Here is a 21,144-nt window from a genome sequence, read left to right as displayed (position 1 = left end):
GCACTTATTTCCTGCTTCACCATCCCACAGGATATCCATCCACTTCTACCCCCTCCCTTCACATCTATCTCCCTTTCACCAGCCCTCCATCTAATAACTTATATATGAAGCTTCCATGGCTTCTGTGATTTCATGAACGCCTCTCTCTGGCTCCTTTTCGTCTTCACTCTCCCCAACATTCCCTTTGCTCCTTGACACTCACCCCCTTTCTCCATCCAGTGTGGGAAAAGTCTAGCAGGTTATCTGAGGCCCCACCTGGGCTGGCCCAGAGCAAACAGCAAACCATGCTTAGCTGATGAGCAAGGCAGGCAGTGCTAGGGGGCAGATAAGGGGGAGCAGCTAAGGCCATCCCCACCCACCCCAGCTGAAGCCCTCCATCACCGTTTAGCTATGGAAAAACTCGGCCCTCACTAGACCGGGTCCTCAAAATTCTCCATAAGCCAGACGCATTTCATTCCAAGCCAGGGAGCTTTCTCTGTTGGGCTAGTGAGGTGTTGTGCTGCCAATACAAAGGCACTGGGTTCGAATCCATAAGCTGCTTTGTTCTCGCTGTTCCCCAGTGACCCAATCCCCTTCCAACCCCCTCTTGTGGGACTCTGGCACCCTACACAGAAGGCTTCACCTGCGCTGAGGGCAAATAGTGAGATTAGGGTGTCGGATGGGAGTGGGTGCCGCCTGGAGACGGCGGGAAAGCTAGCCTCCTGTCTGCGTCAGGTTGAGTTTGGAGCCATTCCCTACCCCACTCCCGTCTATCCTGGTCACTTCTCTCCTGACTGCCCTCCAAGCCCAAGTCAGAGGCTTCTTCCAGGCAGCTCTTTCCCACTCCGGGGCTTCCTTGGGGACAAATCTTTCCACTCTCCCACTTCACCCACTATTGAAGGTTCTCAGGAGCTTTGGGTTGGAGCCTGGGCTTGGACCTTGGGTAGGAGGACAAGGGTGCCATGGCAGATGCAGCGGCTACCCCAGACACGCGGTGAGACGCTGCAAGGCATTAGGGTGTCGAAAGCGCTGGGCGCTGCAGCACAGTACCCTAACCTTGGCGCTGCACGCGCGCTCAGGCATCCGTGCTGCAGTGGGTGACCCCCAAGACAGCAGCGTCACCCCCCCTGACCTCTCTTATTACCCCCACTCAGGGCCTGCCCCCTCTCCTAGGGGCCTGCCCCCCTCCTAGCTACTTCCCCTCCCCCAACATTTGCATGGAACTAGGCGTGGGGGCGAGGAGAGCGGGGAAAGAAGGAAATCTCTAAGGGAGGGGCGGAAGAAATCGAAGGAGGGGGCAACCCTAGGAGTGCAGTCACGTAGGGAGGAGGCGGGTGAGTCAGGAGCAGGGGACTGGAGTGGAGGGAGCACCTGGCAGGACAGACGCTGTCCGGCGCCAGCGAGGCACAAGCGCCCGGGCAGCGGGGAGCGGAGGCGCGGACCGAGCCGGGGGCGGGGAGCAGGCGGGGGCCGGGAGGGGGCGGGCGCCTGAGCAGGAATCGCCGCGGGAGCAGGTGGAGCCGCGGCGGGAGCCCGCCGGGCGGCGGAGGGAGGCAGGGGCCCCGCTGGGCCATGGAGCTGCTGAGGCTGAACCGGAGCTTGGCGGGCCCCGGCCCCGGCCCGGGGACTTCTCTGTGCCGCCCTGGGGGCCTCCTCCTCAACAGCAGCAGTGCCAACAACCTTAGCTGTGAGCCCCCTCGCACCCGCGGAGCCAGGACTCAAGGTGGGTGCCTCCCTCAGCCTCCTCCACCAGCTCCTTGCTAAGCACCCTGCAGCAGTAATAAAGGCTCCCCGTGGCCTCTACACTGCCCGCTCAGACGCCCAAACCGCTGCTTCGGATGCCCCTCACATTGCAGGAGCCCCATGGCTCTTAAAACTTCATCACACCTTCACACATCTCAGCAGCCTTCCTCCAGCACATGTCCCTCTCCTTGATTAAGGAGTTGGAGGGGCAAGGACTTCTTGCCAATCTTTCTAGGTTCCTCACTTCCAGTATATTCTGTTCACAGCACCTCCCGGGTAAGGAGAATAGGAAAGGCAGGCAAGATTGGGGAAAAGAATGGGGCTTGGCTGGAGGAGGGAGAATTCTGGAAGGCTTGAATGGGTAGTTGGAGTTGTAACCTCCTGTGCCCTCCACCCTAAATCCTAGCCCTCCTGGTGAGATCTTCATGGTGGAACCCCTGGGAGCTGTTCCCAGTTTCATTCATCATCACACCCCTTTGTCTCCCTAGCTGGAGTTTTCCTCAAGGCATTGCACTATGTCCTAATGATAAGCCCAAGTCCACCCCCTCCTTGTCCGTAAGTCTTATCCTCTTTTATCGACCCATTTCATGGTGCCTCCATCATTACTACCCTTTTCAAACTACATCCAGTCTCCAAAATATCCAGTTTCCAAAAGATTACTGTCACTTTTCCCATCTTTTTTTTTTTTTATGACCCAGCCCTAGCTATATCTTTCCTCCTCTTTTCTTAAAGTAGCTATTGAATACCTAATCTTCTAGTCCTGAGGATTGGACTAAGGGTGTTCCCATAGTCAAGTGCACAGAGGAGACAAACCAATGAATAAATTACAGTTGGCATGGCAAGCAGCATGAGAGAGTCTGAACTGTCTCATCCGAAGGGGAGAATTAATTCGTTCAGACTGATAGGATCCAAGAACATCACAGAGGGAACCAAGGAACCTTAAAGTTGGAGTTCAGTAGGCAAAAAAGTTAGGAGGGGAATTCCTGGACAGGGGTCAGTGTTAAGAAAAGTTAGAACAAAGAAAAAAAGTTAGAACACATTGTAATTCAAGCTTTTATTTAGTCAACAAACTAATGCATATTATTTCTCAGTTTGATGGTTACACATTCTCACTTGGACTTTCAGTCAATAAATATTTATTGAACCAGGGACTGTGAGAGGCAATGGGGCATGACTTGAACAAAACCAAAACAGCCCATACTTCACAGATCTGAGTTTAGTGAAGGAGACAAGCAAGTAAGTGACCAAGAAATTGCAGCCCAGAGTAGGAACACAGATGAGCACCAAACCCAGGCTGGTGGTTCCAAATTGGCTTCCTGAGGGAGTCATCTAAGATGAAATCAGAAACATGCAGGGCAGCCAGCCATGTCAAGAGGAAGAAGAGGCAAAAAGCTCCCCAAGAAAAGGAAAGCATCTGTAAAAGCCCAAAGTGTATTTCTGTGTCACTTTTATTTAATGTGGCATAGTTTCTGAGTGGTTCGAACAAGGAGAAATGATAAACACTCAGGATGGAGATCAAACTAGTATATTTATAAAGAATCTTATAGGCTGACCTAATAAGTGTGGATTTTATCCCGAAGGCAATAGAAATTGTGAAAGGTTTTAAAGTAGAGTTAGTTGTTTAGTGTAGAGGATGGATTGGAGGATGTGAGATGGAGGCCAGAGGAACAATTTAAAAGGCTATTACAGTGACCCTGGTGAAAAACGATGCTGGCTTAACCAAGGTCCTGGCAGTGGGGATGGAAATGGATGGTTTGGAGAGTCACTTCGGGAAGGAGAATCAATAATACTTGGCAATTGATCAGAAGTAAGAGGGAGAATCCAGGTTTCTGACTTGGGCAACTAAGTGGATGTTGGGGCTATAAAAGAAGAAGAATTGCAAAGGAGCAGGAAGCAGTTTGCAAAAGGAGGTTATAGATTCCATTTGAAGCTCTCTTGAATTTAAAGGCCAGGGAGACAACCAGGTCGAGTTACCCAGTAAACTACTGTAAACAACCAAGTCCATATGTCTGGAACTTAGGGATGACATCTGAGCTAGAAATACAGACTTGAAAGGCCTTTGCATAAAAGAGGTAAGGGAAGCCACGAAACTAGATAAAATCATCTGAAGACTATGTAGGATGAAAAGACATCTCCTAGAATCCTATGGAAAACCAATGTTTAAAAGCCAGGCAAGGTCATGGAAGACTTCGAAACCAAAATATCAGATTGGAGCTATGTCCTTCTGGAAGTAAAGGGAAAAGAGAGTTTTAAGCGGGGTGGGGTCCAAACCCAAACCTGTTGCTGATAATTTGATTCTGGCTCACAGCAATTCTATAGGACAAGGTAGGACTAGTAGACGGTGCTTCCAAGGCTGTGATTTTTATGGAAGTGTATTGTTACATCTTTCTCCTGTGGAGTGGTGGGTAAGTTCTAATCACCAGCCTTTCCATTAGCGGCTGAGTGTTCAGCCTCTGCACCACTAGGGCCCCTGCAGCATGAGTTAAATGCGATCAAATACTGCAGAGTAGTAGTTGGGTAAGAATATAACAGTGCCCTCCAGATTTAATAGCAGAGAAACTGTAGGTGAAGTTGTGGGTGCTGAGGCCGTACTATCTAATAGGTGAAGATTAGGCCTGTGCAAGAGAGATTTGAGAGGCAAACTAGGGTGTGTGGTTAAAACTGTAAAGATATTGTGTAGGCAAAAAGAGAAACAAAGATAGTTTGGGACAATGCTTGGGACTGAGAAAGGAATATGTGTGTAGTTTTCTCTTTGGTTTTTTTTTTTTACATTAAAAGGTTTTATTTCATTCATATATGTTTGGGTTTGTTGGAGTGGTTTATTTAGTAGTAGAGCAAGAGCATTTAAAAAATGTTGATGGGAAACAAAGCAAGAGCAAGGAAGCTGAAGGTGCATAAGAGAGGAGAGGAGATAATCAGATGGGCAGAGGTCCATGAGGAAGGCAGAAGTGGAGTGATTCAGAACAAGAAGAGGTCTCATGCATCTGGAAATTGTAATTCACCCACCTTCACATGTCACCAAGCAGTCAGATTACCCAAAGAGATGCTGCTCTCCATAGTTACTCAGATGTTACTCTTGCAGATGCATCTGTTATCCAGGATCATTCCTGTGTTACCAGTGAATTATCCTTGTATAATCTACAGAAAGTTGCATGTTAGTCATGTTCCTCAGATGCTCCCCAGAGAAATACAGACATTACCCGAATTTATTTTCATATTGCTCGCAGTCATTTAAGTGTTACCCAAGCATGGAACACTTCTCATTTTCATTTTATCATTAACTTTACAAAATCAGGTACTACCTATGCTCACTTAGGTAATCTCCCTACAGAGGTTACCTATAAAGTCAGAGGTATTACTTACACACACTCTGTCACAGATATTGCCTGTGTTTGTTCAGAGACTCAGTTCATTTCATTCAACCAGATATTACTCATATTCACATAAAGATTGCCTACACATGCTTGGGTCTTAGCTCTACTCACTTAGCTATCACTACTATCATTTGGATGCATTCCTCTCCATTCAGACATCAACCATAGCTGTTGTTATCGTCATTGTTCTTTGCTGTTGAGTCACTTGCAACTCATAATGACCCTATGTACAACAGCCCTGAACCCTTTTCTATCCTGAGCTAACCTTATTTTCTCTGACATACCTACCCCTATTTCCCCAGTCATTGAGTCAATCCATCTCATCCAGGGTCTTTCTTGTGCTGTCCCTCCACCTTCCTAAGCATGGTGTGCCTCTCCAAGGACTGGTTCCCTCCTTGCAACATGCGCAAAGTATGTCAGATGGAGCTTCAGAATCCTTGCCTCTGAGGAGCAGCCTGGTTTTACTCTCTCTCGGATGAACCTGCTTCTCCTAGCAGTCCATGGTATATTCAATACTCTTTTCCAGCATCACAGCTCAAAGACATCAATTTTTCTCTCATCACTGGTCATTGTTCAGTTCTCTGATGCATAGCATGTAATTGCAAAGACCATGGCCAGGATGGGTGCACCTTAGTCTCCAGACTGACATCGTTGCTCTTCAGTACTCTGGAAAGGTCTCTGACAGCTAACTTTCCTGATGCAATTTAGTCTTTTGATTTCCTGGCAGCTGGTACCTTGAGTGTTCTGCAGAATCTCCTTGTAGAAAAGCATTATTTTTATTTTGTATCATATTGTTTAGATGTTTGTGCTTATATTATCTCTACTATAATCTGGATAGAGACATATACCGCAGAACCAGAATGAAACTGTTTCAGTGTTCTGAGTTTGGTCTGATGCTCTCTCTGCTTGCCTCTCTTTCCAGTAGGCTGATTCCCATAGGAAGACGTCAGAGCCCTGATGACTCTGTTCTATGAAGTGCCATTTTCCATCTTTCCACCTCTGCCTCAAGTTTCCAGTCACTTTAGCCACTGGGATCCCTAATTCCACACATATGGGTGTACACATGTGCACACACTTTAAGATTGCTTGTAATGAGTCTTTTTCACTTTGCTTATCAGAAAGATGGTGGAAATAAAGTAACTTCTAGGAATGCCCAGCAAAAATAGAAAAACATTGTCTTCTATTATTTCATGGTTATTTTTAATGGTGCTTTGTCATCTAATTTTCAGGAGTCCGTAAAGACATAAGGAATTTCATGAGGGTAGAGCTTAACCTTATCTTTCACCATATTAGTCAAGCCCAAGAAAGATACTTGGATCATATCAGCCAGAAAAGTGATTGCAAAATGTACCTTGCACACTTCACAGTGCTGTACAAATAGGAGAAGGCATGGTTACGACATCAGAAATCAGTTGAGGAGAGATATCCAAAAAAGGATGTGAAAGAGATGATAGAATTAGAGAAAGGAGTGAGGGCAGAAGTGGCGATAATATGAGGTGAGGGAGCAACAGAGTGCAAGATAGGCTACCAGCTGCACTTTTCCTGATCTAAGGACCTTTCTGATACAAATCTTCCCAAAAGTCTTTCCTTCTTTTGTCTCTCTCACTCCCTCCTCTTTTCCTCCATCGCCCCCCCCCCCGCCCCGTATTTTCAAAGAGGCAGAAGCAAGGAGGAGAAGGAAATTTAGGCACAGAAGTGTGAGCTGTATAGAAATTTTGTCAAGGTTCATTGTTGTTGGTATGTACCGCTGAGTCGGAACCAACTCATAGCTAACCCGCCAGTGGGTTTGCACGGGCAGTAAATCACATGGGAGAAGATTGCCCATTTTTCTTCTGGTGAATTTGAATCACATACCTTTGTGCTGGCAGCACAACTCTTACCGTTAACAAACTTACTATATACCTCCTTTGTGCTGTACATCATGCAGACTTCTAGAGAGAGAGAGAGAAGAAAAAAAAATAGCATTTGTCCTTGTCCTCAAGGAGCTCATATTCTCTGTAGGCGGTATACAGTATAGTGAAAAATGCCGTAATAGAGAAGAAAGAACAACACTGAGATTTGATTAAGAGAAGGAGGCAGCATGATGGTTGACAGAGGAACCAGGGGACAATAGGAGGCTAGACATTTTGATGCATCCTATCTCCATACCTTTTCAACCTATATGCAGAACAGATTATCCGGGAGGCTGGGCTCTGTGAGGAGAAATGTGGGGTCAAGATTGGTGGACGATTTATCAACAATCTGCGTTATGTGGATGACACAACCCTGCTTGCTGAAACTGAAGAGGACCTGAAGCGCCTGGTGCAGAGTGTCAAGGACTGCAGCCTACAATATGGATTGAGGCTCAGTGTCAAGAAGACAAAGATTCTTACCACTGGACCAATTGGCAGCATCAGGATGGATGGTGAAGAGATTGAGATTGTACACAGCTTTAGTTTGCTTGGCTCCATAGTCAACAGTCTTGGCACCAGCAGCCAGGACATTAAAAGGTGCATTGCCATGGGAAAGTCTGCTGTTAGGAACCTCTCCAAAATGCTGAAGAGCAATGGTGTCTCTTTGGAGACTAAGGTGCATCTGATACAGGCCATGGTCTTCGCAATCACCTGTTATGCATCAGAGAGTTGGACAATGACCAAGGAGGATAGAAGGAGAATTGATGCCTTTGAGCTGTGGTGCTGGAGAAGAGTATTGAGAATACCATGGACTGCTAGGAAAACAAATAGATTTGTCCTGGAGAGGGTTAAACCAGGTGGCTCCTTGGAGGCAAGGATTCTGAGGCTCCGTCTAACATACTTTGGACATGTTGTGAGGAGAGACCGGTCTTTAGAGAGGGACATCATGCTTGGGAGGGTGGAGGGACAGCGCAGGAGAGGAAGGCCCTCTATGAGGTGAATTGATTCAGTGACTGGGATAATTGGGATGAGAGTGTCGGAGACAGTGCGATTGGCACAGGACAGAGCGGAGTTTAGGGCTGTTGTACATAGGGTCGCTATGAGTCGCAGGCGACTCGATGGCACATAAGAACAACAACAACATAAGAGAACCAAAGAGGTTCATCTTGGAGAGGGTGAAACCAGGCTGCTCCTTGGAGGCAAGGATTCTAAAGCTCCATCTGACATACTTTGGACATGTTGCAAGGAGGGACCAGTCCTTGGAGAGGGACATCATGCTTGGGAGGGTCGAGGGACAGTGCAAGAGAGGAAGACCTTTGATGAGATGGATTGCCTCAGTGACTGGAGTAGTGGGGGTAGATGTGTCAGAGGAAATAAGGTTGGCTCAGGTTGTAACAGGGTTCAGGGCTATTGTACATAGGGTCACTATGAGTCACAGGCAACTCAACAGCACATACTAACAACAATGTGAAACTTGGATTCATTCTAATTCACTCTTACTAGCAATGTCACCCTGGGCAACTTATTTCATTGCTGGACTCAGTTTGGGGAGCTCTCCTAAATAGCATGGTTGATGCTTATGTAACAGCTTCCAAACAGGCTGATTATTGTTATGAGAAAGCAGTTTAGTGAGGGACTAAAGCAAGAGCTAGCCATGTGTAGGGCTATGGAAGAGGGAGCCTCCTCCACCCCTCTAACTTAGGAGGCCATCCTCCTCTCTCCTCTATTTTCCAGTGCCAATTTTCCTTCTCTTGAAACTGGGTGTATTAGCACTTCAATCTGGTTTAATTCAACTCAACTTTGTCTGGATGTCTACTGACCTACAGTCTCCTTGGCTATGTTATATAGAAACCCAAAGATGGATTAATTTCCTAGCAGATTGACTCAGTTGAATAAGGTCAACCTTCCCAGGCCTCTGTCTAGCTGAGTAATATTAAGTTTTCCAACCCTTAGCTCTTACAGCACTTTGTACTTCTCTCTATTTGACCACTATATGGCCGTTATTTCTGTATCAGGTTCCTCTCTAGGCAGTGGCAGGAAATTTGCTATATTCATCTTTTTGTCTCATATACTTGGCACAAAGGCAATCCTCTAAATGTTTGTAAAAAGGAGCATGCATGAATCAGAGAAAGGGAAAATTAACTTGAAATACAGTATCCAGAAAGCCTTTACAAAAGATGTGGCAGTTGATTGGAATCTTGAAGGACAAGGGATGAACAAGAAATTTCCTGTTCTAGACACTGAAAAGAAGTTTGTGATGGGGAGAAAGAGGGATGGGTGAAGAAGCATTCCAGGCTGAGAAACCAGCGTGATTAGGAAGGGAGTCATGAGTGCACATGATGCATTAAACAAAAAATCAACCAAAAAAACTGAGTCATCCTGTGGCGTCGGTGGGTACCTAGAAGGGAGGTTGTGAGAGGGAGAAGGCAGTGCTTGGAGGACCTTAATAGTATGCTAAGTGGTTACAGATAGTAGAGACTCGATGAATTATTTTTATGTTAGTTTAAGAGCATAAGGATTTGAGTTTTAAATACTAATGAGTAATTTCAGACATTACACAGAGGTCAATTAGAAAAGGCTGAGAAAAGGACCTTTGGATTTGGGAGTTATATATGAGACCTTGAGAAAATGTGTCCAAATAGTAGTGGGAGGAAGGGGAAGAGACAATCTTTTCAAAGACATTTGGCTGCAAAGAGGAGGAATAATTTGAGCAACCTTTAGAAGAAACAGGCTTTCTTAAGATGGATAAAGAACCAGACCAACTTAACCGATGATGCCTCCAGGTAGTAGAAGGACTAAGGATCAAGTTCTGTTTCGTGAGAGGGATGTTAGCTATCTTTTGGAGGAGGTTGGGGGAAAGTAGAATTGAGGGATTTTGTTCTGTGAGGACCTTACCTCTTACTGCCACCCTTCTCTTTTCTCACCCAGAACTGGAGCTAGCTATTAGAATCACCTTGTATGTTGTGATCTTTCTGATGAGCGTTGGAGGAAATGTGCTGATCATCGTGGTCCTGGGGTTGAGCAGACGCCTGCGGACAGTGACCAATGCCTTCCTCCTCTCGCTGGCAGTCAGCGACCTCCTCCTGGCCGTGGCCTGCATGCCCTTCACCCTTCTGCCCAATCTCATGGGCACATTCATCTTTGGTACAGTTGTCTGCAAGGCAGTTTCCTATCTCATGGGTAGGTGAGACTCCTTCCTCTATTTCCTCACTCCCCCTTGACAATCCTCATTGAATATAAGTATCTTCTCGATGGTGGGTTGGGGAGTCGCACTCGTGACTGGGATATTGTGCAAGTTTGCAGGGTGATTACCCCTTTCTCTTTGCTTTTTCAGGGGTGTCTGTGAGTGTGTCCACCCTAAACCTCGTGGCCATCGCGCTGGAGCGGTACAGCGCCATCTGCCGGCCATTGCAGGCGCGTGTGTGGCAGACACGCTCGCATGCGGCTCGCGTGATCGTGGCCACGTGGCTGCTGTCCGGGCTGCTCATGGTGCCCTACCCCGTGTACACCACGGTGCAGTCAGTGGGGCCCCGTGTGCTGCAGTGTGTGCATCGCTGGCCCAGTGCGCGTGTCCGCCAGACCTGGTAAGAATGCCGTGTTTTACAGTCCTAGAAATTCCTTTCTCCATCTCCATCAGATGCTTATAACCATTCCCCAAGACCTGCTCCATAAGTTGCCACTACAGTTTCCTTCTAGCACCCATCACCCGGGATTCCCACGTAGAATCTCACCCCCAGTTCTTTTAGCTCTAACCCCAAACCCCCCTGAATCCTACTCCTGTCTCAAGAGATCTTCCTTGACATTTTCTTAATTAAATTTTTAAAAAATTGTGTGTGTGTGCGCGCCCCCCCCCCCCAGCAGAGGATCTGGTGGATTTGAATCACTCGGTGGATTTGAATCACTCACTTCTGTGATTGCAGTGCAGCTTCTTGCTGGCTAGGCCACCAGAGCTCCCAGTCCTTGACATTTATGATTGGACAACTAGGTAGAGTCATTCGTCTGTGCTCTGTCTCCAGGTCAGTGCTGCTGCTGCTGCTTTTGTTCTTCGTCCCAGGTGTCGTCATGGCTGTAGCCTATGGGCTGATCTCCCGTGAGCTCTACCTGGGGCTTCGCTTTGACGGAGACAGTGACAGTAAGAGTCAGAGCCGAGTCCAAAGCCGAGGAGGACTGCAAAATGGAAAGGGACCAGGTGGATAAACTGGAGTGGCCAAGCCTGAGAGACCTACGGGGAGGGGCGGGGACTACAGTGGGCGGGGCCGGAAGGGGGTTCTCCAAGAGGTGAGGCTGCAGATGAGGCTAACGGTATTGTGGGGCCAGGCTGGGATTGGGTTGGAGTTTACAAAGACCTTGCCTTCTGCTCTGACCACCCATCTTCTGTGCCTAGATCCTGCCCACCGGAACGGGCATTGCCAGCTGGAAAGAGGACTGTCGGGCGAGGATGGTGATGGCTGCTACGTGCAGCTTCCACGCTCTAGGGCTGCACTGGAGTTGTCAGCGCTGACAGCGTCCACTCCTGGAGCAGGCGCAGGCCCTCAGCCCGTCCAGGCAAAGCTGCTGGCCAAGAAGCGAGTGGTGCGGATGTTGTTGGTGATTGTTGTGCTTTTTTTCCTGTGTTGGCTGCCGGTGTACAGTGCCAACACTTGGCGCGCTTTTGACGGGCCTGGTGCGCACCGCGCGCTCTCGGGCGCCCCCATTTCTTTCATCCACTTGCTGAGCTATGCGTCTGCCTGTGTCAACCCCCTAGTCTACTGCTTCATGCATCGTCGCTTTAGGAAGGCCTGCCTGGAAACGTGCTCCCGATGCTGGCACCGCCCGCCACGAGCTCGCCCCAAACCTCTTCCAGATGAGGACCCTCCCACCCCTTCCATAGCTTCACTCTCCAGGTTGAGCTATACGACCATCAGCACATTGGGGCCAGGTTGAGGGGTTAGGAAGGGAGGGGGTGGGGGATGGAGGAGAGAGGGTTGAAGATGAGGCAGAATAGAGACCAATCTCTACAAACTGGAACCTATCCAGACATATGAGAAATACGGGCCAAAACTGACTGAGAGATTAACACCAGAGCACAGGAAAAGGTGGCTTACCAGACAGGCCTGCACACAGAAACTAAATCGCGCTCCTGATATGGGATTGAGCCAGACACACCCAAACATGGAATCAACTCTGGACAGACACAGTAGAAACTGACAGAGGATGACCTGCCGCTAAGACACACATGCAGTAAAGGCAATGATTCCTCTAAGGGACATGGAATCTGACAGGGTACTGGATACTGTGAGGCTCCAGGCTGCTCCCTGCATGACCTCTCAGTGCCCTTCCCCTTCCAGCACTGAAAAGGCCATCCATCTGGCTTAAACTCGTCCCTTCCTGACCAACAGTTTGGTTTGCACTGAAAAATCCCCTCATGCTTTTCCAGTTAAATATTGTGGCCCTGTCCCCTCCTCTCTCACCTGGGCCTTCAATAAATAATAAATGATTCTGCTTTCTCTTGAACTGCATTTATAGTTAATTTTTAAAAAATTTATTTTGTATTGGTTTGCTTACTGAGTTTGCATACATTGTATTTCACAGTATTTGTCATTCACATTATGTTTCATATAATCATTCCCATTTATTATGTATTATCTTAACTACTACCCTGTTTTTTCAGGTTCCCACTGGATCTTTTCCATTTCCTTTACCTCCTCTCTCCACTCACTAAATTGTGCAACTCTGTGATTTTGCCCCTACCCCATCCTCACCTCTCTGCTCCCACGTCTTTGCCCCTTAAATCCTCATACATGTTTTACTAGTTATCCTTCTATTTTTACAATAATGGTCTTATCCAGTATTTGTCCTTATGAGACTTTTTTAGTTCACTCAGCATAATATTCTTCACTGTCTTCCAGGTTATGTAGTATTTTTTTAAAATTGTTGCTCCTGAGTGCTGCATAGTATTCCATTGTGTGAATGTACCATAATTTCTCAATCCATTCAGTTGTGGTTGGACATTTGGGCTGTTTCCATGTTCTTGGGATGATGAATAACACTGCTATGAACATTAGTGTATAAATCTCCATTTGTGTCTCACTAATTTCCTTGGGTATTTCTGAGACTCCAGAAGAAAAAGACTGATAACCCAATTACAAAATAGGCAAAAAACATGACTTTTTACAGAGGAAGACATTCGGATAGCTGATAGACACTTAGAGAAATGCTCAAAATCACTGACAATCAGAGAAGATGTAATCAAAACCACAATGCAGTACAATCTCACTCCAGTAGCAGTAGCAAAGTTTAGCAGGGCAGCAAGAAATAAATGTTGGAGAGGATGTGGAGAGAGAAAGAGAAACTCTCATACATTGTTGGTGGGATTGTAAAATGGCACAACCACTCTGGAAAGCAGTTTGGCATTTCCTAAAAAAACAAACTCCAGTTCATCTGGGTCATATTTTATTCTCATTACCATGGAGTTGGAACCAACTCATGGCTGATGCTCAAGCAAGTATTCAGAGGCTTTAAACTGGATGGGAGGAGACAGCCCATATTTCTCCTGCAGAACAGCTGGTAGATTTGAGCTATCAGAAAGGCCTTGCCTTTGGGTAAGCAGTGAGTGCAACTCTCTATGGACTATACCAGGGTTGTTTTGTGTTGTGTTTTGTTTTTTTAATTGTAAAAATCACAACACAACATCTACCAATTCTACATTTTTCAGATAGACAACTCAGTGAGGTCAATTACATCAATCTTATTGTCTAAAGATCACCAAATTTCTGTTATCAAATGTTCCATCCTCAGAAACTCAGTACTTTAAACAATGCTTCCTCCCTTCCTCCCCGCTCCAGTTCCTGGTAACCAATATTGAACTGTGATCTCTACATTTTCCTTTTCCAAGTATTCCATATAGTGAGATCATGCACATGAAATATGTATGGTATTTGTCAAGAGTAGGATCTTTTAATGCATTTACTCTTCTCAAGTGTCAGAATCTGACCAAGATTCTGCCCCATGGCAGCACCCTTATTAATGCAGACACAGCAAAGAGGGCAGAGGGATAGGAGGCAGGGATAAGAGCTGACTATAAAGAATATAAATCCCAGAGCCAAGTCTGCTATTTTTTTTTTCTTCTAAACTGTGAGCCTCTGAGCCAATCAATGTCCAGAGAAAAGCAGATAGGAGCAACATTATCCTGCACACACACAATGATAAATAGGGAAAGAGAAATTGATGACAGCACCAGAGAGAGCGATGCAGAGCATCAGAGGGATTGTATGCTGGGAAAGAGATTCCTTGAAATTCCATCTTGTAATAAATGGGGAAACTGAGACACAGAGCAGGAAAAACATTTGCTCCAGGTCATACAGTGCATTAGAGAAAGGCAGAGAAAAGTAACGAAAGTAGGAACTAAGCTGGAGATGGCTAAGCAGCCACACCCATGCTTTCCCAGGCCTGAAAATTATTCCCCTGGAATGTCCTTTTGAAAGAAAAAGAATACAGAATTAGGATAAAAATTTCAAAGCTTCTGACCAAGGCCTTGGAGGGGGCCTATGCAAGTGAGGAGCCCTATGAGGAAGCTTAATTAGTTTCACAGTCAACATGCCTCTAAAATTTACCCACTCATTACGTTCAGCAAAGGCTGAACTGAAAGTGTGGAGTGAAGGGTAATGAGAAAGGAGAGTGGGTCTTCTGTTTACTGGTGCTGGGGCTGCTTCCATCCATCATCTCCACAGAGTTCTGGGCTGCAGGAGTAAGGAAGAAAATGAGGGAGAAGGCGTTCCGAGCTGTCAACCTCGGACAGCGCTGGTTAAAAATAGAATCCCAGCTGGTCTGAAGAGCTCAAGGGGAGAGACTGGGCTGTTCTCTCCCGTGCCAGTTTTTCCAGGTGGCTGAAGTAAGTTTGTCTGTGGGCACCAGCACCCTCCCCCACGCCTATCCCCAATACCTTCTGAAGGAGGTCTACCTTGAGGAAGGCCGCCCCACTGACTGCACCCCAAACCCCAGCTGAGGCTTCAGCACCTGATAACCACCAGATGGCAGCAGGGAGCTGGGTGTGAGAAAGTTCTGTTTAGCGTGTGAGCATCAAATTCAACTCATTCATTATCTTATGGAACTGACTTGTAACTGAACTTCCTTCAGGTGTCTGAAAGCTATAAATCCCATGGGAAGAGATTACCTATAATTTCTTCCTCAGACCAGCTGGTGGATTAGAACCTCCAGAGAGGCAGGCTTTTGGGTTAACAGCCTAGCTCACTTTGGACTATGCTCCTAGAGAGCCCTGGGGGTGTGAAGTAATTACTATTATTTTATACAAATAATATCTGCTAGGAGGTTCTTGAAAACCAGCAACTCCCTTAATTGGTCAGTTTCCTAATGTACAATGCACGTTATTATTGTGTGCTCCTTATTTACATTGTGGTTATTTGCCATTGAGTCACCTGTGACTACAACAGCTCTGTAGCTTGCCCTGTCCTGAGCCAGTCTCACTGACTCTCATACATTTACTCCCACTGCCCCCGTTTCTCTGTTGATACATCTCGTTCAGGATCTTCCTCTCTTGCCCTGTCCTTCCACCCTTCCAAGCATGATGTCCTTCTCCAGGGACCAATCCTTGTGGCCGCATGCCCAAAGTATGTGAGACAAAGCTTCAAAATTCTAGCCTTCAAGCAGAAACTTGGTTTCATCTTCTCTAAGACAGATTTGTTTTCTTGGTGGTCCATGGTGTGTTCAAGACTCTTCTCCAGCACCACAACTCAAAGGCAACAATTCTTCTATCATCCTTAGTCATTGTCCAGCTCTCTGATGCATAGCAAATAATTGCAAACACCATGGCCTGGATCAGGTGTATCTTAGTCTCTTGACTGACATCATTGCTTCTCATTACTCTAGAGCAGCACCTGACAGCAGATTTTCCCAATACAATTTGTCTTTTGATTTCCTGGCAGCTGGTGCCAAGAGTGTTGATTGTGGAGCCGAGCAAGCTGTAACTATTAACAACCTCAATTTCTTCTCCATCCATCATGGATCTCCAGTTGGCCCAGTGGAGAGAATCTTTGTCTTCTTGATGTTGAGCTTCAATCTATATTAAAGACTACAGTACTTGACTTTCTGTAGCAAACACTTCAGGTCCTCCTCAGTTTCAGCAAGCAAGGTTGTGTTATCTACATAATGTTGGTTGTTGATGAGTCTTCCTCCAGTCTCGATGCCACATTCCTCGTCATAAAGCCCTGTTTCCCAAGTGATCTGTTCTGCCCGGGATGCATCCTGGTGCACTGCTTCCTGATTTTGAACCATGCTGTATTTTCTTGCTCTGTTCTGAGGACTGCTTCAAGGTTAGCCACAGTTTGTTGTGATCCACAGAGTCAAATGCCTTTGCAGATAGACATTCATCTGGTACTCTTTGCTTTCTTCCAAGATCCATCTGACATTGGCGATATTGTCTCTAGGTATGCTATAAGAAAATATACAGTACTGTGGGTATCTTTGGGTGAAACAAATAGCTAAAGTAGGGGACTGCAGAAGTGGCATCCACTTCCTAAACATCTTGCCTCTGGAAACTCTATGAACTTTCATAAATGTTGATGCTTGTAGAGGGACTTCAGGCTTTTTGTTCATAGGGTCACTATGAGTCATGCTCAACTCGAAGGCAATCAACAATAACAACTAACCAAAAGTTTGTTAGTTCAAATCCACCCAAGGCACTTCAGAAAGTCTTAGCCTTGAAAATCCTGAGCAATACAGTTCTGCTGTGCATATGTACAGTTATCAAGAGTAAAAATTGACTCAATGACAACTAACAACAGCTGGCCTGACCTGAGGCCCAGCACAAGGTATGGCCTGAATAAAACCACTTCACACACTCGGCAGCCCTTTAGCCTCTGGGTGAGATGCATACTCACCATACAGCCCTATATTCTATCCAGGTACCAAATGTGGAATCTGGAGCTCCTCCTATTCACTAGCATCTTTTAATAGCTGACAAAATATTCAGGTCCAGATTTAATATCACTGTCTCCATGGCAAGTCTTGCTTGGTTGCCCTAGCCAAAGCTGTTGACTCATGCAGTACTTACTTCTTTCTTTATTCTATCAAAATTATTTATGTTTCACCTTGATTTTCCCTAATGAGCTTGAAATAGCTTGATATAGTGGGAGTATGTCTGAGTCTGGGCTGAGAAAGTGGGGTAAAGGAGGAGATGGTGATGAAATCTAGTGCTTCTTGGAGCCAGGTGACAGGCATTTTATGTACACCATTTCATTCTCTTAACACTTCAGTAGAACATTTCATTTGACAGTTGAGGAAAGTGAAGCTGAGAAAGCTTCAGGGAGTTATTTGAGCTCCTGCAGCCAAGAGTGGGGCTCGGGTGTAGCTAATGCTAAAGCTTTTCTCCTTCTATTATACTGTGTTTCCTTCTTTCAAACCTTAAAGACGAGGTTCTAATCTGGGCCCTGACTTTTAAGTCATGTGAGTTTGTACAAATTACTTATTCTCAATGAGTCTCAGCTTCAGCTGTAAAATAGGAATAAATACATTACCCTCACATTTTCCCTTGATAATTAAATAAAGCAGTGTTCATGAAAGGCTTATCATTGTGTCAGGTACATAACATAAAAACTTACACCTGAGATTGTTTCAAAAGTAGGTAGCAGTCGCAGCACCACTCTGCAGAAGGATTAGCATCCATAACCGAAAGGGCAGAGCTCTGGGTCCAAGGGAGGGCCATGACCTGCTCTGAGATAGTAACAGTGGTAGAGTAAGGATTTGAATCTAGATCTAAAGACTCTGTGTTGTTGGGGGTTTTGGGGGGTTGTTGGGGTTTTTTTTTATGCTCATCCTGATCTTGACCTCCTAAGGAGGTCTTTCCAGGTTGAGAATTCTTCTCAGGGTTCACAGGAGAATAGATAGATGTTAAGTCTGTAGTTTTGTAGACTTTGAGCCTTCAGTGAGCGTCAGGTCTGGTGCTCCAAACACTGGCTAGAGAACCCTGAAAATCCACAAAACAATAAGAGGTCAACTGCCCTGAGAATCTCACTCCTGCAAGTCTTTTCAGAAAGCAGATTTTATGGAACAATTCAGAGTAGGGGGATTCACAGTGAACATGCATGAGGAAAGGCCTCAAACTCAGAAGCCAGCTTGTCTCACAGACATAACTAGCCAGAATCTTGGATACACTCTGGTTAGGGCTGACGAACAGGAGGCAAGGTTTGCAGGAAAAATTTGTTCCTTTGAGTTTGTTTCTCTGGGAGAGGGTCACTCATTGCTGTCAAGTTGGAACCAATTCATAGCTGACTTTCCAGTAGGCTTTCAGGAGGCTATAAATTGCATGGGAGGAGATTGCATGTCTTTCTTTCTCAGAAACACTGGTGGATTCAAACAGCCAAGGATGAGAGAGGATAGGTAGGAAGAAAATAAAAAAAAACTAAAAAGGAAACAGCTATTTTGCTACTAGGAATATGTCTAAGGAAATTAAAACTGAGATATTAATGGAGGCATACACAGCAGCATTATTGACAATAGCAGGATCATGGAGCCAGCATTATTCACAGTAGCAAGATCATGGAACCAGCCCATATGTCCATCAACAAAGGAATGGATTGAGAAATTGTGGTACAATCACACAGTGGACTACTATGCAGCACTAAGAAACAATGATTCTGTAAAATATTATATGCCATGCAAGAGTCCGGAGAGTATTGTGCTGAGTGAACTCAGTCTCATTGGGACAAATATTTCATAAAATCATTATTGTAAAATTGGAAGGATCACTAGTTAGATCTCTGGGGATATTTAAAAGGGGAAGGAGAGTGGGGGAACAGGGTGGGAAAAGGGAAGAATGGGGATGAAGGGCATAACAGAGATTAGTGAGAGGATGGAGGGGTGAGCAGCTGGAGTGATAATGGGCATAGATCAATAGTGATTGATTATAGGAAATACAGCATATATGAATGATTGTATGAAACTATAAATATTATAAAACAAAAATTGTGTAAAACACAATAAATTTCTTTTTTTTTTAAAAAAAAAGGGTGGTTAAGAGGGCAGGCATCAGTCTGGGTGCAAGCTTTGTTGCTGGATACAGTGCCTGGAGGTGTATCCCTCCTGGAAAAGATACTTCTTAGTGCAGATTTAAACATGATCTGTAGCTGCTACCTGCTCTCTGAGTCCCATTCACTAACCCTTAACCACAGAGAACACTGGATCAACAAGTCATCACTGTCACCACACTCAAAGATTAGTACTTTCTTCTTGGCAAGGTTAGTTCAGTCTTTCTAGCTCAGCCAAGTAGCCCTTATTTTGAAGGTAGGAATTGTTAGTCAGATCCATTAAAGTAACACCTTGTCTTAATCAAAGTTTTGAGCCCTAGCACCTTAAGCAGGCTTTTAAGGAGTGAGAGATAAGTCCTGGAAGGGCTCTTTAGGAATATAAACTTGAATGATAAGGCTGGTTTGAGTGATAAGGCTGTCCAAGGTGAAACGACCATAACAATCTGAGAAAGGTAGCTATCAGAGAAATTTTAAACCTTTATACATGATCCAACTATATTTCGAGATGAAAGGACTCAACATGCACAAGAACAGCGAGAGACTTCCAGGTGAAACTCAGCTTGTGTGTGTGTGCGGACGCGCACGTGTGTGTGTGTGTGTGTGTGTGTGTGTGTGTGTGTGTGTGTGTAATAAGGTTTTTTGCCCCAAACCAGAAAGGATTCTTGACCTTTCAAATGTGGCAGTATTGATCCTACCTGAAGTCCATTATACCCACGCTTCAACTTTTCACATATCAACATGCTTAGGTTCCAAGCATCAGGTCACTACATAAAAATCAGCATTATGCAAACGTAGTGAATGATTGCATCAGATTACAAAACAGAAGATGACCACACCAGTATGTAACTGCCAAATTTCTTAATTGTGTAACGGCCACTGACAATCAGGGCCTAGCCAGGCTGACACTTAACTTGAACTGTTACAACCAGCCTTATTCTTTCTTACCTCTTCACACTGGGCAGATATTCCAGAGAAAAGTTTCTGCACATAAAACAAATATCTGTAGTTGTTGTTGTTAAGCACCCTTGAGTAAGACTCATAGTGACCCTGTGTACCATGGATCTGAATCCTGCGTCCTCACCATCATATCTGACATACTTGATCCATTGCTTCAGTCACTATGTCAATCCATCTTATTGAGTGTCTTCCTTCTCCTCTTTTACTGACCCTTGCTCTTTCCAAGCATAATTTTCCAAGGAATAACTTTTTCTGGAAACATGCTCAAAGTATGTGAGAACAAATATCTAGGTTCTAGCATTTGGGGAACCAATAGGAGAGAAAAGATTGGAAAGTAGGCAGGTGGGAAGTTAGCCTAGTAGGCTGATTAGGTGTTTAGCATGCATACACATACTTAATTTTCCCATTCTGTTGTTGTGTTTGTTATTTTTTAAATTGTTTTATTCTTTTCCCCTCATTCTGTTTTGACTGATAGATATGGATATACAGATATCTGTGCCTATGTGTTGTAGAAAGACAGCAATTTCAAGATAATGGTTTATTGGCTGTGCAGCCCTACCCTTAATACAACTTTCTCATCACTGTAAACCAAAAGTCAGCACTGCCTGAGCAGTGGTATCCCTTTGAATCAATCTTTACTTCCAACCCAACTTCCAGAGAAACTTTGAACCACCAATTCCTAAGCCTTTGAAGTTTCTGTTATTTCACAGTGGTGGTTTTCTGGGTACCTGAAGTGTTAGGATTCTGCTTACAATAACCACTTCTATATTTTTCAGTTTTCAAAATTTTGTCACCTTATCCATACTCAACTTTTGAGAATTTATGCCTTTAGAAAAATTCTTTTTCTGTGCTTCTTGTGGGATTTATCAAAAGAACAAATCCCCCCCCATACCAGATGAATGTATATCTATGTTTCATTGATTATGCAAAGGCGTTTGACTGTGTGAATCATAACAAACTATGGCTTACTCTGAGAAGAATGGGAATCCCAGAACACTTGATCATGCTAATGAGAAACCCATACTTGAACCAAGAGGCAGTTGTCAGAACAGAGCAAGGAAACACTGCATGGTTCAAACTTAGGAAGGGCGTATGCCAGGGATGTGTCCTGTCTCCATACCTTTTCAACCTGTATGCAGAACAGATTATCTGGGAGGCTGGGCTCTATGAGGAGAAATG

At 45.2% G+C, this 21,144-nt stretch overlaps 1 protein-coding gene across 1 annotated transcript; it reads left to right on the top strand.

The window, feature by feature from the left end:
- Window positions 1–1,489: 1,489 nt before the first annotated feature.
- Window positions 1,490–11,911, top strand: CCKBR (cholecystokinin B receptor). Its single transcript, XM_006885472.1, has 5 exons — window positions 1,490–1,702; window positions 9,917–10,168; window positions 10,323–10,572; window positions 11,005–11,177; window positions 11,373–11,911. The coding sequence occupies exons 1-5, from the start codon at window positions 1,552–1,554 to the stop codon at window positions 11,909–11,911; spliced, it is 1,365 nt and encodes a 454-aa protein (XP_006885534.1). The 5' UTR covers window positions 1,490–1,551.
- Window positions 11,912–21,144: the final 9,233 nt, after the last annotated feature.

This window comes from Elephantulus edwardii, unplaced genomic scaffold (genome assembly GCF_000299155.1).
Source record: "Elephantulus edwardii isolate Elephantulus edwardi_28Jun2011 unplaced genomic scaffold, EleEdw1.0 scaffold00044, whole genome shotgun sequence".
NCBI classification, from domain to species: Eukaryota; Metazoa; Chordata; class Mammalia; order Macroscelidea; family Macroscelididae; genus Elephantulus; species Elephantulus edwardii.
Note: the sequence above shows the minus strand (reverse complement) of the source record. Positions and strands in the feature narration are given on the sequence as shown.

Bases quoted from the DNA above. Each gene is read 5' to 3' on its own strand.
- CCKBR (XM_006885472.1), top strand. From the start codon at position 1,552: ATGGAGCTGCTGAGGCTGAACCGGAGCTTGGCGGGCCCCGGCCCCGGC. The intron at 1,703-9,916 runs GTGGGTGCCTCC...TTTCTCACCCAG, and splicing joins CCGCGGAGCCAGGACTCAAG to AACTGGAGCTAGCTATTAGA. The intron at 11,178-11,372 runs GTGGATAAACTG...TTCTGTGCCTAG, and splicing joins GCAAAATGGAAAGGGACCAG to ATCCTGCCCACCGGAACGGG.